The sequence below is a fragment of the Neodiprion virginianus genome, chromosome 2 (genome assembly GCF_021901495.1).
Source record: "Neodiprion virginianus isolate iyNeoVirg1 chromosome 2, iyNeoVirg1.1, whole genome shotgun sequence".
NCBI lineage: Eukaryota > Metazoa > Arthropoda > Insecta > Hymenoptera > Diprionidae > Neodiprion > Neodiprion virginianus.
In genome coordinates, this window is record NC_060878.1 from 14,533,175 (window position 1) to 14,550,554 (window position 17,380).

Below are 17,380 nucleotides of genomic sequence, written 5' to 3' on the forward strand. Positions count from 1 at the left end.
GGAATGTATTTTCCGGTCTTTTATGCAGTAAAACTTCGATTATCCAAACCTCCGTTATCCGAACCCTCTGTTATCGGAACCAAGAGCCGAAATATTGGAATAAATAAACCGGTTGTTAAAATAAAAAAAAATCAGAGATGGTTCATTTAGAATCTTACGTTAAAATAAAAGATATTTTGAGCAATTTCAGAAGCAAAAGTAATGAGAACGATGTAACGTGGGTTAAAGGAACACATTATGTTTGTAAAATTGACGTAAAAATATGTGCTTTATGTTTCTAATATTATTTATCATGCGGTATAGTTTTGTCTAATATTACTTTTCCATTATCCGAATTTCCGCTAATCTGAACTAGACCCGGTTCCAATTGATTCGTATAATCGAGGTTTTACTATATTAAAGATGATTTTATGGTCGAATTGCAATGCACCGGAACACCAAAAACTTTCTAAACCTGTCACGAGCTGTAGATTATCAGGCAATACTAGATAAGAATGCAGCTAGATTGGTTCATCTTAAGTGGGCGACTCCATTAGCTTAAAAATTCTCGGATTTCTCAAACCGCGTAAGATATGTTCTCTTGCCGTTGGATCGAAACGGGGATCATCACAAATCGAAAACCAGATATTATTTGAACCCGGTTCTCTTTCTACTTTCTATAAGGTACGATTATAGGATGACCGCAGCTTGCTATACTCGCATCGCGGACCAGGAAAGGTCTTGGGGGGCAATGATCGAAGTTATCCCACCAATTAATCCGACTAACAAGCCGAAGTGTAGATAATTTAATGAATCGTTCCCGTTATTGAGCTTCACTCCCCTTTGACATGCCGTAAATGGTGGCAACCTGCTGGGGTCAAAAGTTCACGGTGTATTTAACTTTAAGCATACTCGATGGTTTCATTGCTATCTCATACAGATATCTCCTTTCAACCACGGTGATCTCTCGTAGTACCACCACGAGAAGCTGAAACGATCGACTTCCACGTTAAGACGAACAGTTGTGTTTATTGTTTGACTTGGCGCTTCTCTCGTTTTTCACCTTCTTTTTCAATGCGTGTGGTTAAAACTGGATACTGAACATGCGCATCCCTCGATTCCGGGGTGTTGTAAACAGTTAAGAAGCGACTCTGGTACTATAACAGCTTCTTTTAGATTTCCACGAAGTCACGCGCGTAGACCGGGTGTTATACTCAAGTTTCCCTTTCTACACAGCATTAATGACTCAAGAGTGTGCAATCACACGTACATTCATTTAGCTATTCACGCACACCGCGAGGTAATTGGAACAGGCTTGCATATTATGCGGCTGGTTTTCTTTTCCAAAGTAGTGCAATGTAGTCTGTGGTTTTGCATGTACCACTTCGAGGTGCAGTTTGTCAGCCGCACCGCGAATGCTTCTTACGAAATTTACAATCTTGAATATTGTACAAGGCGTGAAAAGACAGTACGGTTACATATGAAATTAACTCGAACCATTCAACACGACCACAAAGAGAAAAAACACGTACATATAACTGCCGAATAAGCGAAAGGTAAACTTTTGAAGAAGTATCCAGCGGATTTTCGTTCGCTAAGGATTCAGGCATCACGTTAATATGGATCATCACACGGGATATTGAATTTAATACCGACTGATTGTCCCCAACGAATCTCTTTGGGAAATTGATTGACAGCAGCAACTGAATAATGACTACATCATTGCGACTTGGGTACTACTGGAGTGACAGGTTCACCTAGTAATTTGATATACTAGATGAGATTTACTACAGTTGTTACGTACAAATTGATGGCTCAATCTCATTTGTTGTAAAGAACTATGTAAAATCGGTTCATCAAACCGAACTAAGGAACGTTCTTTATCATCATCATCGCTTTCCATTGGTGCCGATGTAGGTACATTTAACTTCGAGACTCTTAAAAAAGGGTGCCATTATGTGTTCACGAATCCAACTTGGCTGGTACAAACGGGTCTTTCATAATGAAGAAGATACTCCATCACATCGTCAAATTGATTGTCTGAGCATGTGACGTTATATAGGTCGTGAACCAACAAAACAACGTATGCATACGCCGTGTACGTAACAAAATTCGATGCTGCGTACGATGGGTGCGTGGTTTTCATGTTTTACGACCGTCGGCACTGTCAGTTATGCAAAACAATGGCTGCAGCATTGGCAATCTCTCCATACGCGCTGTACGGAATCAAAAAATGTACCTACATTTTGACCATATTCAGGGCACCAAAGGAACTCCACCTCTACTATGACGCAAAGACAACGATTTGGCAACCTTGCTCGGCTGTTTGCACATCCGTATTTGGCGCTATTGGCCAATTCGCGTACGTCTCTTTGGTATCCCCAACAAGTGTCGTATAAATCGAAATAACAGGGGGCGCGAATGCAACTCGACAGTTATCATATTCGTGCGTAAAGATAATAAAAGTTGAAAATGCTTTAAAGTAAATGATGGTGTCATAATTGACCAAAACTCATCAGTTTTGAACACTGTTGAACAATTGTTGTGATCGATTGAGAAATTCAACATCAGATAGTGTCGAATTGACACGAGGGGAAGTGTTAGATTCAAATTAGAGAATGGAAGTCCAGAACCACACTTTTCTTACAATGTATTGGTAATGAAAACAACCACCGTGGACAGAGTGGCGCTAGTTGTACAATGTCAATACGACTGTTGTGTTTATATATGGGAGTATGATAAGAATTAGTATATTGTTAATAAGCAAACATCAGTGATTAAAGTGATTAATTCGTCACGTGTGGTGTAGACGCATGTAAACACATTCAGTACGCGTTGACAGCTGTATACACAGAGCGGCCATTACTATTAGTTTGCGGATTGCCCGGTAGTGTCGCGTTGCAATTTCAATCTCCCAATAAAACAGATAATTTTGATTGCGCCAATTGACATCGGGCGGCTCTAAGATATTTCATTTTGCACGGTACATCTGCGCTGTTTGAGAAAAATATACATATAAGCTCTTGAAACGAGATGCTATGTCACGAAAAGTGAGAAAAACCTCACCACTCTACAAGGCTGAAGTTAGTAACGTTACCGTATCGCAACGTTGAAACAAAAAAATACTATTTCGCACCTTTAGAATAACTGAAGCAGTTGAATTTCGAAGTTCTGAGTTTCTTGACGGAGTATTAACGGTTTGCTAAATTTCAGGTAAGTTTAAGATTGTAAAATAACGATTGTTTTTTTAGAGATGCATCAATGCAATAACGTTACAATTTCCTGCCTGATACCATTCTCCAATACTGCAAATTCGAAGTAGAAATGAGAGGGCCTCGGTCGAACCGATACAAATGGAAGATTGCACCGCGTGACGCATGTGAAGAAACACGATCTCCTGTGAGAAGCGGGGAAAGGATGAAGAAAACAATAATTACACCGAGAGGAGTTCAAAGCGAAATACGCATATTATGTGACCGTTTTTTTTTTACTCGCGGACTGAGATAAGAATATACATACGTCAGGCGTAGTAGGTTGAAGTTGGTCGGATTAAAAAAAGCCTTGAACATACGGAAATGATGCGGATTCTAGTACCTGGCGGAAAGCCATATGCGTGCAGCTGCTGAAGGATCGAATATCGGAGAGTTGGACAAATGGTAGACGACAAATTACAATATCTCTTTGCCGGTATTCAGATTAAATCTCGTGTCTTTTGGACGGAGATAATGCAGACACAGGGAGGAAGAATATCTAATATACTCGTATAACGTAAAGACTCTATTAATGCAAATGCTAACACTACAACAACACCTTGTTTAAATGTAGAATCCGAAGCCGGTGTCTGGTTGAAAATAAATTTCGCCTGCAACTGATGAACCGGAACTCTAGTGGCGGACAGACAGAGTATGAGAATCAACCAAGAATTGGCCAAAAATTTTTGGGAAAAAAGTTCCATGACATTTCCAGATTCTCCAGGAACTAAAACACAGTTTTTCCCACACATTTTCCTAGTTCTAGTAAGTTTCTAAATCCTAACCCGTTCAGCTTATTACTTCTACATTCGGTTTATATTGAATTCAAATTGAAAAGAAATTCTTACCTTCAAGTAAGGATAACGAGGAGAGTTGTAAATGCAGTTCGGTTAGAAGCATAAACGCGATCCGAGCGACGCAATTATATCGATAAAAAAACTACAATGAATAGGAAACGACACTTGGATCGGAGGTGGTCATCCACTGCCATGATGTACAAAAAAAAAATCAGTTTGAGGAAAAATTTTCTTCTCTGTAAAAGAAGTAAGGTTGTCGTCGAAAAAAATCGTTTGTAATTTCAATTTAAGAAAAGTGATATTCTTTGATTTTTTTCGTGACCGGAATATAAGTTTTCCGAGTGTGGGGCTTGCACCCTGGAAAATTAGATCCATTGTCAGTAAATCCGAGGACGTCGTATTTGGTGCAGACAACCGGATAAGGGATTCGATCTCGTAGACTTTGCGATAATATCACGATATCCCGGGGGATTTAATACTTCAGTAACGTAGAGAAAAGCCTTGACTATTATCGCAAGAATTCCTCCTACGTGTTTCGAAGTAGAAAACTGCGCCTACTTCTAACCGATCAGTCGCGGCTGCAGGTAAGAGGTTGTTAGATGGTTATTATTCAAATGTGAATAATTCAATATTGTGACTTGAAAGGAGTGTGGAAATAAAAAGGTAAATCCAGTTGTACTCGATATTAACCGGCAGCGATAATTCGTGCGAAGCTCGTCGATCCGAATAGCATCTTTGATTATATTCATACTTTAAGGTTTTGGTTGCCCCGCAAATCCAGGCCGACGTGGACGCGTGCTTAAATCATTACCATATTCGTACTACGCCGATCGTATCGAGACGGATTCTGTCACTGACACCTGAAATTCCCATACAACCACGAACCGCCTCGTGAATCCAGCTGTGAGATGTGACAGAAGCAAAGACCTTTCGATTGCCACACGATAGGTATTAACGGAGCTGACAAGATCTCCCTATACACGGCCTTGACTGAAACCATTCCGGTTTACGATCGTAACTGCAAGGAAACTTGTGGTGTCTCTGATTCGAAACATGACGAGCTCTCGTCTTTTGACTTTATAGATTCATAGGCAGGTGCCTGATTTTTTCTGCTTGATGAACTGACGTACCTTTGTAGACACATTTGTTACCAGAATATAAACGATGTTTGTTCATTCACCGTCTTTTCATTTCCACCTATCTTATATCGATCCGCAGCTTATGCAAATTTCAATTGTGTATCTAACACTTTGAATTGCAAACCGTGAATAACTGAAGTTTTGCACGTGTAGGTTCAAAACCGGATTTTATATTATTCGGTTAAAAAATAACAGCCGTCATGCTGCAAATCCTTAAACAGGATGGCTACTCGGTTTGGGTTTGAATATTTTCAGACTTTTATCTTCTTTTCCGACCGAAATTATGCTTTTTCTGATTTCTTTCTTTGGAATATGCGCGACTAAAGCTCGTATCGAGCAAGGTTGATCGAAAGCTAAATTCTTTGATAATACTGCAATTCGAGGCTGCATTACCGAAGAGTGAACAAAACCTGAGTAGCTATTCGAGAATACAGTATTATTGACGTTATGAATAAATTAATATGGCAGTGATCATATTCGTGTATTGTTGAAACTTTAAACATATCGAAATACCGCATTCTAAAATACTGTTTCTGTATTTTATAAAAGTAATAAAAAAACAGACTATCATAGTTGTAAATATAAAATTTTTGTTTTAAGTATAATTATTAATATCGTTAATAATACCATCGTTATTATCTCTGTATAATCGATAAATACCAATAATCGAGCGAAATGAAAAAACCTCACAAAGGAAAGTTTCGAGCGATGATAATTATCATCTTATAAGTTTAAATTATTAGCATTAATCAAAAATTGAAAGAATCATAATTACATAATTTCCAAAAAAAAATAACAATAATTACTTTCTCAAATTCTCTAACAAATTCCCTGATTTTTTCGTACAAAATCAAATCCCCCAAGATTTCCTGGTTTTCCAGGATAATTTTTCCAATTTTCTTTGCATCAAGTTATGAAAAAAATCCTGAAAACTTTCCCAACAGCTGTTCAAAAATTGACAAAAGTCAACTAAATATGTCCTACCGCCGGCCCTGTGATTTCTCTAAACGTTTGAGCTTGGCTGCTGGCGTCTCTGAGCTAACTTGAACTATAATGTGAAATTTATTATCTTACGGTTCGGGCAGTAGCAGCAACCTGCTTTTCTGCCTTCTGCAAGCTGGGCTGAGATTATAGCTGCGTCTCTTATTTGTATATGTAAATACGTCACTGTCGACGTCGGTGATTATTAATTAATCAAACCGACCCGATTGAGTTCCTACAACGTACCGCTATACCTATACGCGCAACAGCAGCCATTCCTCACCCCGAGGTGATATTTGATTTGATAAAAAAAAAATAGACCGCGAATGGGCAAATCTGCGTACGAATCGATGCATATCCCCTCTCGGGTTGACGGTGATTGAATAAATAAATCGATGCATAGAGATTGTCAAGACATCCGTGGATATGCGTTTTACCATTAACATTCATCAAGCCGCTTGTAATTACACGGAATGCAATTTGAAATTATCATTCGATACATCACGGACGGGGATATAATGCAATGAATACAACTAACGCAAGATTTGCAAATGCTACGTGATGCGGAATTTCCCTTATCTGATAAACTGATCGGTAGGCCTTGGGTTCAGGCCTATGATAGTTTCGCAAAACGGTATTTCCAATATTTGAATCAGAAATCTCGGAACAGGATTAGAATTACTCAGCGACTGTTTGCATACGAATAGTTGAAAGGATTTTATCCAGAGCTGAATTATGTTGCATTTAAAAAACACAGTGACGCCGTTTGCAGATTAACCAGCTGCGAAAGGTGGCAAATAACTATAACTCTCCTCACTTTAAGATTTAAAAATTTTTTTAACTGCACCGATAAATAATCACGTAATACGTGAATCTCGCAGCCAGAAGCGATAATTTCTGGGCTTAAATCGTCTCAAGATATTTTTGCCACCGATCGTCTTCGCTCATACGCCGCTATCCGAAATATCTGCATTCGTTAAAAATAAAACCCGTTTCCAAAAAGCCATTAAGGAATCTGGTCAAACTGCCCAAAACAGGAATCATCATGACGACCGAAGCGTTTATTTCGACTAACTGAGCTGCTGTGGTTAAGAATTACACGAATTTTGAACAAGGCTGACTGAGAAAACGACGGGCCTGACAGAAATAATTTAATATTAAATAATATTGACACAAGAGAGAGGAAAAAAGGCATTTTGGGATACGGAACGTAGTTTAAACGTACGTGTCATAACTCTGCGGTCCGTGATATGAATTAAAAAATACGTTTCTATACTTTATCTTGACAAGAAGAGCCATAAAACAAGCTGGGTATTCGTAATCAGTGAAATCAAATAGCGCTTTCTGAATTAGTTCGATTAATCAAACCTCACCTATTTCTCAATTGAGCTCGCACAGCAATTAGCGAGATGAATTATATTCCCTGCTTAATATAAGCGAATCACGCGATCAAGAAACATGTTTTTACATACTCGCAGAGACGCGACGGATTTTCTTCACCTTCGAATGACTTCGCTTTTTTCCGATCTTAATATCGACGCAGTGCCAACAGTTAAAGGTAAGCGAATAACCGATGGAACTTACTCACGTGTGAATTTTTTCAATGTCTTGCTTAAAGAGGCGAAATCCTTACCTGAAACAGAAAATGTACAAACTGAGTTATTATACGTTGCTCAACATATAACCGCAGATGATATAGCGTCTAAGAATTATGAACAGCACTAAAAATTCTTGTTCGTATTAACGAGAATCGTCTGAGGAAAACGTATTAATGAAAAAATATTTAGAAACTGTAAAACAATGAAAAAATTTACAAAGTTTCCAAAGAGCTGAATAAAATTTCAAACATTTCAAGATACGGTTAAGAAAATCTCAACAGCTGTTGGGATTTTTTTAAATCCATACATAATACCTGCAAGCATAGGAATAAATCTGTTTGAAGACTAATAGAGAAAAAATTTGGCAATGCAAATTAATAGGCGATGATTTTTTCTTCGCCAAATTCAAAACCGGTATAACTTTGATCGAAGTTATGTCAAGTTATGTAACGATACGTACAGAATGTGAAAGCAGGATTGCGATTATGTCAGGCAAACAAAAGGTCGGCAGAAAAAAGCGTCAAATCATTTGCAATATACCAAATTTATTTGCCTACTCACGAGAGACTTATTGCATCAATAATCGAACAAAAAATATCAGCAGCCAAGATTATCAAGTTTTTGTTTTTGGAGGGTAGTTTTTATCGTATAGAAAAATCAACTTGCCACACGAGTTAAATTTAAGTAACCGAAATAACAACCTTTATTCGTGTTTCAGTGTAAACCTGAATACACAGTTAAAAGATGTAAGAAATACGATATGATGTTTCGTTCTGCTGGTAATGATGATACGAGAAGAAGAACACACAGAAGAGACTGAGATGAGTTTTTTTTTTTTTTTTATACTCCATCTCTGAATGGTAAAATGCAAATGTAGATTTAGCTTAAAACGGAGAATAAAAGGCAGAACAGTTATTGTAGATACAGTCGCGTTAGTTGAACCGTCTGTTACACAACCAATATACAAATAAATGGAATTTCATTTTACTTGACTTGAGACATTTGTCTCTTTGACATTCCACGAATGTTATTCGATCTTACAGTCATTTTTTGATGGACTAAAATAACTTGCAGATGAAATATTTTCACCCGGCTGAAGTTACAGTTGCGCCAACATAACCAAACACTGGAACAAAAGCCATTGTTTTGTAATTTCAGTATGCCTTTGAAGGAATTCAGTTTCCCAAACATGAGTATCCCTTGTTTAGTTACGATTTACTCAATTTCGGACGACCCTACAGTTATGAAATAACGAATTTTCTGAAAATCGACCATTGCAATAACATTACGAAAAGAAACGCAACATTGACAATTTTTATCGCAATTACGACCGTATTAAATAATTTCTTGTACCATATTTTCTTGTAATTTCACCAATATTCAAACCGTTATCGTAACGATGCCATTTCATTAGGATTTCTTAGTGACTATGCAAGATTTTACTAGAATTTCCTAGTACCTATGCAAAATTTCACTAGAATTTCCTAGTGACTATGCAAAATTTGACTAGAATTTCTTAGTGACTACACAAAATTTGACTAGAATTTCCTAGTACCTATGCAAAATTTGACTAGAATTTCCTAGTACCTATGCAAAATTTCACTAGAATTTCCTAGTGACTATGCAAAATTTGACTAGAATTTCTTAGTGACTACACAAAATTTGACTAGAATTTCCTAGTACCTATGCAAAATTTGACTAGAATTTCCTAGTACCTATGGAAAATTTGACTAGAATTTCTCAGTGACTATGCAAGATTTTACTAGAATTTCCTAGTACCTGTGTAAAATTTCACTAGAATTTCCTAGTGACTATGCAAAATTTCACTAGAATTTCCTAGTGACTGTGCAAAATTTTACTAGATTTTCCTAGTAATTATGCAAAATTTTACTACAACTTTCAAATAACCATGACAAATAATATTTTCCTCGGTGAAGCCAACTCCCTCGAAACGGTACCTTAAAAGTTTTCGGCGCCTTATTTTCGAGGAGACTGCTAAGGTGTTTCAGGTATGCTGGTTTCCCGCCGGTCCCTTTCCCGACCCGAGTGGCCTTCCTGGCTTGGGCAAGCTCCAGGAGTTCTTCCCACTCGACGACGTCGTACAAATTCCTTACAGGGCTGCTGCGCGTCCTCTTTACGACCTTGCGAAGTGACGGAGAAGTTTTCTTCGGCAAGGAGTTACTCCTGGCAACGGTTTTGTCACCGGTCCGTTGTTCGACTTCGGCAGTGATGCGATGCCACTTCCTCTCCTTGGGAGGGTTGATCACACTGTCGTCCCACCCGGCCTCCATCTTCTTGTACTTATTCGTCATTTCGATTCTACCCCGGAGCGTCTCGGCCCAGCTTTCTCTTTTCGAGCATAATTTCTTGCCGTGTTCATCGCCGTTTGACATTTTCCTCCCGGTCTTTACGCTCCTCTTCCCATCGTCCATCCCATCCAGCACCTGGTTTATCTTCTTTATCATGTGACTCGCATGGTCGACACTGTCAACCCCGTGTTCAGACGAGTTCAGGCTGTCGGTGTCGCTGTACTCCCAAGAACTTACGCTGTTCCTGCTCACCTTTCTGCTACCTCCGGACTCGCTGTGGCCGTTCAAACTCGACTTCGAGTCCTTCTTCTGCAACGACGATGATCTGCACCCTGGCCTCGGACTCGGCGAGGATATTATCGGCCCTCTCGAGTTGTTCTGCTTGGCTATGCCACTTCCGTGAGCCTTGCCCTTGCACGCCTTGTGGTGATGCATCTTGCTCGCTGGGTTCGGCGACATTGTGTCGCGGGAATGGCGCCTGGGGTTTGTCGCCATGCGTTTTGTTGGACTCTGGACTTTTCCTGCGATTGGCGAAACTCAACCGAGCACCTCTTCAGACCCTACATGACGTTTTCGTCTGGGCACACTTTAACGCCAATTTCAATAAAACGCGGAATACTACCACACCGATCACTGATTGTGCAAGTTGGAGCGAGAGAACCGTTAAAGGATCTGTATTGAACGACTTATACCGTAAATTACCGAGTAACAATACGTCAGGTTTATACATGTAGTAAGGCAGAGATCGTTACTTGAATGCAATTAACGGTTTGTTTATCAGACGACGGCGTTGACGTCGCGACGAGACGTGCATAATAATAATTATGACAATAATATAATTAAATTTTACTCTTTCAAGTATAAGGAGAACTCTGGAACAGAGCCAAAGTGAACACTTCGAGAGGATTAGGCGGTTATATATTACAACGCGAATATTATACATTCACATGTTGGCGTCGGTCGCGTTTAGGCGCGGAGGAGCGTGACTGGCGCGAGTCGCTCAAGAACTGACTGACTTACTCAATCTGAGAGACGCGAGGCGTCGTCGTCTGCAGGCGTCTGCAGAGTCGCCTTGCTCAGGGAGAGAAACGGCAGTCACTCACTTCGAGCCACTCGCACGTTCCTCCGACGATTACTTTATGCTCGTTGTTCCCTATCGTTTTTAGTTCGACACACCACACACACACACACACATGCACACCCCGCGTACTATAGAAAGTAAGAGAGACGCCAGGCTAAATGCCGCGAAAATTACTCCTTGTCATTCACGTGACAACGAATCACTTTTTACAACCGTCCGTATAGTTGAAAGCATGTTTACAGAGACGATCCACAAACTTTTGTCCACCATTTTAGGATGAAAATTTTAATATCGCAGGTATTTGCATATATTTTAGTAATAAGCCAAGATATGGTAATCCTACTATTTTTAAACCTTTAGGTCTTACAGTTTACGAGAAACGTATTTATCAGTTGTCGAATTCAGAATTTACCATCATTGGAGAAACAATATGACCTAAGGTGATTTTTGTGTAAGACAGTCTAATGCTTCCGAACATAAGATCTGTGGTTAGCTAGACCCTCAGAAATTTTCAGTCCTATATGAGCGAAGGACGGGAGAATAATTTTATTCAACATTTCTCTGAAGAAATAGATACTTTGGAATCTATCTTGAGATTTTTGAAATCGAATGAAAGTGGGTTCACAGTTAAGCCGATGTCAATGTTTCAGGGATCCCTAGAATATATTTATGCCGATGTATTTATAATCTTATTCTCATCCTAGTCTAAAAATTTTGGGATATACTCCAATATGCTCAATTTTCCATTTAAAAAAATAAAATCAACTTATTCTTCCCCCCTTGGCATACACTACAGGACTGAGAATATCGGAAAAATGTGTTTTCTTGCAAAACCTAAAAGTTTATATGAAAATAGATTAACCAATCTGAAGAATCAGAAAAGGGATAAAAATTCAAAAAGGTTCAATTCGAGAACGCGATAAAATAATTAACCTATTTCTTGTAAACGTTGCAGCTTAAAGGTCTAAACATTGGGGAATTTTCACATATTAATGTACACCAAAATTTATATGCAAGTTTCTGCGAGACGAATTTTGAACCTTAAAAAGATGGCTGAAAATCGGTGGATGGATCCAGGTGTAAAATATAGTTTGGTTTTGGCATGTAGAATGTTTTTTCATCAGCACAAGCGGTCTGGTAACTAACCTTTACGACACAGGTTAGATTTTCGTTCAGTTTTTCAATAAAGATTACAAAATATTTTTTGATTTGACAATATCTAGAGTTATATTTGTTTTGTTACACCGTCTCATTAACGCCATCATATCTTTCGCAGGAAAGATCAAGTGGTACCGGATACGTATCCTGCCCGTCGCAGTGCGTTGAGTTTAAAAACAAATTTCCTGCACTTTCCGCCTTTCTTTCATCTTCGTCTTTTTACTTCCTTGTCAAGGTTTTCCGGACGAAGACGAAGAAAGAGAAGGACAAGAGATGAAGAGAGCGAGAGAGAGAGAGAGAGAAAGAGAGAGAAATTCGTGCCTCCATTTTCTTCTCCCCTGAACGAAATTAGACTTCAGGAATCATTTCTAATTGTAAGCAGCTCTAGGCTGGATGCCGGGACTGTCGCTATGACTCTAAGTAACGGACGCACGCGTCGTTGCAGACGAAATAACCGCTGAACCCTCTCCCAGTTTATCCAGGAAGCTGCTGCTGCTAGGCACAAGACGCAGGAAGAATTGTTACCCCTATTCTTAGCCGCTCCGTAAGACAGCACAAATCTCCGAGGCCGCTGAGGCTGGGAATCGCTGATGTGCCGCAACCATTGTCCCTTGCAATAGTCTCACCCCATTGGCGGGATTAAACGGATCTCGAAACCATCTCCGTTGAGTCAGGTCATGATCTGCTTTTCAACTCCTAATTCTAATTCAGTGTCACGCGTCAAGTTTCCTGGTGTTCGGGTGCTGCAATGGTCTCGATTCGGATAAACGAGTTCTGGATTATTACAGTACCTCTTCACTTGTACTACGGGTTCGCATGTCATGGATTGCGCGGTTGTCTGTCTTTGCATCTCATTGAGAGCTGAGGATCACGCAGAGGGGCGGTCGGGAATTTATTAAATTTGTTCCACCACTTCGCACTGCGTGCGTGCCTCGAATTATCACATGGAACACAGCAGTGGCGCAGTACCTTTGCTTGGTAGGTGGGTACCAAAGACCACACGATAAGTAACACGCCCCAAAGTTGTGAAAGCCAACGGATCAGAGGCGGACAGCTTGCTCGTTGCCTTGTAGTTGAAAAACAAACAATTGTACTCTAGCGTGTAACACGACTGTAGGCATCGATATACTTTCTTGTATCAGCATGTTTGATGTAACGGAGATCTGAGGAGACTCGTTGCGGCAGAAACTCCAAGGAATTCGGTGAAATGAAAATTTTTTCTGATCGACGTCCGAATAGTCAGAATAAGGTGAAGTCACGGTGTGCTTTTATACTTTGACAATTATTTACAGAGTGCTGTTCGTGTATATTATTACAAAGCACAGGTCTACGGTCCGCACCGAAAAAAAAGGAAAAAGCGAAAGCTGAGATCGTCGATTTATCTGAGGCGAATCACGCGTTGTCGCCAAGGCCAAAACCAACTTCTTGTATACACGCATGATTGCCTTCGGGTTTCTGTAATGCGTGCCGTGCCGATGTGACCAACGAACAAGACACCAACACCCTATCAGTTCGGTCTTAAAGATCGATTATAAAGATGCTGTGAACCTTCGACGAAAACTCGTTGTGAACAACGCGTTTTCATTGACTGTAGCACCGAGTCAAATTATTATTGTCGTTGTGCGATCCTCTTGTTTTCACACTGTCATCATTATCAATTGGCAATTAAACGAGCACCCAAGCGAATCTTCAACGAGGTTGAAACCTCTAATTATAGCGGAGCAACGAGTCGCCTGCACTGATGCAGGTCCGGCGATGACGGAATCGGAGAAATTAGTTCATCGCGATCGCGTGCAGTTTGTTTTCTGAACCAGTTCTGGAGCTTTGATTACGGAAACCCGAATTGGAACAGAGAAAAGTTTGAAAGAAAACAGAGGGAAAGGTTTTAAAGAATGTTTATCCAAGCGGGCAGTCTCGGTAATTTTCTAAACTTTTCAGCTGTCGCGATTTCCCAATAATTTCAGACTGTTTTTTGGACCAGACATCGAGGGCAACGGCTGAATAAAATCAGGCACTATCCTAGAAGCAGCTGTAGATATTTTATTACAAGCTGGTGAGAGAGTTTTGAAAATTTATTATTTCCTTATTGGGTTTTACACTTTTACCGTATACTTTATACACATATAGTTGTATTGAGCAATTCTCAGACCATTTCGTATCTCATCAGCAGACTGCTTGGTGCATAAAAAAAATCGAGGGCAACGAACGACTCGAGTTCACCAACTGTGAAAGCGGTTCTGTTAATATTTTCAACTGATTAAATAGTACCCATTATGAACAATTATACGACCGGTTACACTTCCTATTCCCGAATTCAGAGATTCCTGTTAGGCGAGGTGGAGTTTTGTTTAAGTGAAGGTATCTGGTTTTGCACACGTATACAAGAATTACGCAACCCATTGTTCTTCGTCATAAACGATTCCCACCCATGCAGGACAATTGCGAAATACTGTAAAGATGCCGCAATGGCCTGTCGCCCACGATATTCACTTTCTTCAATGGTCTTGAACGCCAGCTATGCAATACACTCACGGAGCGATGTCGCTTATTCTACTGACCAAAGCACCCTACTGGCACCAGCATAAAATGGTTCAAGGATCAAGTAAGCCTTTCGTGCTCCTGCAGTCGCGGAGATTCTAATCGAAGAGAGAATTGTGAACGTCATTTGGTGCAGGTGGGCGTCAAGTTAAGCCATGTGCCTTCAGATCCAGATCGAGCTGTCGGCTTCAATTTTGCATTACAGAAGCAGCCTGCGGCTTAAGACTTGGTCAACCTTTCTCAGGTAGTCCATTCCAATTTTCATACAATTTACAAATGTCGTTGTATACTCAATATCACCGAGAAACCGTTCATCGTTCAACGGATGTTGATGTCCAATAAACCGTCCAACTCATTAGAGAAATGGATATGAAGCTCTGATTGCCGTGGGTTATTTTTAGCGCTCTTCGTTTTCGTATGGTCGAGCTGGTTCTCCCACGTGGATCAGCCAATTGAGTATAAAAAAAATTGGCAGAGAAAATACGCGACAGTAAGCGTTTTGAAGAAAGCCTGTGATGCACACGCTTTTTCTCGTCAAAAATCGATGTTTTCATCAGCAGGATGGACTTCGAGGATGAAAGGAAAGTGATAAGCTCCTGTTTCAAAGAGCGTGAAGAGATTCGACCTACTGAACAGACGCTAACTGATAAGTGTCGTTAAGGTCTTGCTAAAAATTAACAAAAAGGATTCGACTAGAGCCCTTGAATGGCGTGTGGTAGACATGCATGTAACCGTGTAAGTGACGGTCGAGGCGAGGAACACGTGTCGTCGAGCTTCCGCAAGCCACGTTGCACGCTGCAGTGAGCCATCTGTCATTCGGGTCGCTTTCCTACTTCTCATATGATGCCGAATGCATTACTTCGTGAGTCATGTATCCAGGGCAGAAATTACAACTCGAGAACGATGCATACTTCTACGGTTGGTTATACATACGCGTTTGCCGATACACCATAGGGGAAATAACTGGTTGAGTTGGGACTCGTGCACTTGGTGCAATTCCAAACAAGGTGAGCGAGAGCGTGCATCGGCCACTTATGATTCTACCCTTCCATACAGCGCATCTAAATAGCTGAAGAGTGCCAACTGCTCACAAAGAAATTCGATCTACAGTCAATGGAGAATGAAAAAAATGGGTAGTGCAAAATTGCTCGAGTCTCGAGGAGAGCAGTTTTTTTTTTTTCAATCAAACTCCCCGAGTCCAACCGCGTGAGTGATTCTGCACTTTAACGTTCGCTATTCACAGATATAAAAAGAAAGCAAAGAGAGGAGAGAAAAAGGTGGGCGCTATGCAGTGGTCAGAGATCGATGTCGGGGACACAAGGACCAGCTGAAGCCATTGCACGTGGGACGCCATTCGAGCAGACAACTATGACGATGTCCTAGTAGTTCGAGTGGGCGAGGCTCTTTCTCGCTCCTAATTTGTCTCTCCGTTTTTATCTCTTTTTTCCCTCCGCTTCATTGAGTAGCCTACGGTACCGAAAAAATTTCCAACCATCGTTGAGTTTTATTTTTTATTTTATTTTTTGTTTTTATTCGTTTATTTATTTATTTATTTATTTTTTTTTTTTGTACCGCTGCCAGAGTGCACGGTCTAAAAATAATGGGCGGTTTCGCAAAGCCGCAGATCTGAACGTAAATTGATAATTTCCTAAGGGGCCGTACTTAAATTACGTAACGGAATTTGAAGAACTTTTCAACCCCTACCCCCCCTGTGTATCAGATCATAACAAAATGTCAACCCCCCCCCCCCCCCCCCCAAATTGTACGTAATTTTTCGGAATCAAATAACGAAATAGCATAAAATTTTATTAAAATCATTTGTATTTTTCATTATTCTTTTATTTATTAATTATTAATTAATTATTAAGTGTTTTAATTGCTGTAAGTTGAGTGATCTAATGCCAAGAGCTACCGCAGCGCGCTAGTTTCAAAATGTTAAAGGTTTGGCTATAACAGAATCTGGCGCGGGAATTCAGTTTGAATTTTTTTATTAATTATCAAAAAATTTTACATTCAATTCAAAAAATTACGTACAAGCATCAAAAGACCCCCTCCCCCGTATCGTAACAAAGTGTAACAATCGAGTCTGACCCCCCCCCTCCCTTACGTTTGTTACGTAATTTAAGTATGGCCCCTAAACAGGAATTTCCAACACAGCTAGTTTATTACAGACATTTTCAGCCGCGGTGGGCTTCGGTTCTTGGAAAATTTAACCTCCTAAGAATACAAGCGAATATGCTGATTACATCAGCGTACAATAATCCGTGATTTTGTTGCTAGCACGTCCGGGTATTATATGCTTATGTATCATTTACCTTGGCGATTAGTTTTTATAGCTACTTCCAGCATCTTTGCCGAGCTTGCGTATGCACCTCGTACAATTCGCGGGACGATATTTAATGACGGAGCATGATGTGACACGCGTGTCACACTTTTCGAAAGTGAAAAAAGAAAAAAATAAACAACTTACAGGGTAATCCATCTCAGCTAGTTACGTGTATTATATGCGGACCCAATTTGACGGTTTGATTTATACAGTGACTGTTGAA

At 40.0% G+C, this 17,380-nt stretch overlaps 1 protein-coding gene and 1 long non-coding RNA gene across 3 annotated transcripts in view; one reads left to right on the forward strand and one right to left on the reverse strand.

Annotated features, from left to right (window-relative positions):
• LOC124296964 (uncharacterized) overlaps nt 1-17,380 on the forward strand; it is a 181,690-nt gene that overhangs the window by 71,866 nt on the left and 92,444 nt on the right. The gene's annotated exons all lie outside the window — the stretch shown is intronic.
• Nucleotides 1-17,380, reverse strand: part of LOC124296951 (unconventional myosin-XVIIIa) — an 84,560-nt gene that overhangs the window by 45,622 nt on the left and 21,558 nt on the right. Inside the window, exon 1 of one of the 2 annotated variants that reach the window (XM_046747431.1) lies at nt 9,704-11,071. The exons of the other annotated variant lie outside the window; for it this stretch is intronic. Within the exon in view, the coding sequence (XP_046603387.1) occupies nt 9,704-10,549 (846 nt within the window). The 5' untranslated portion in view covers nt 10,550-11,071. Of the gene's footprint in view, nt 1-9,703; nt 11,072-17,380 lie in introns of those variants that run through there. 2 annotated transcript variants of the gene reach the window in all.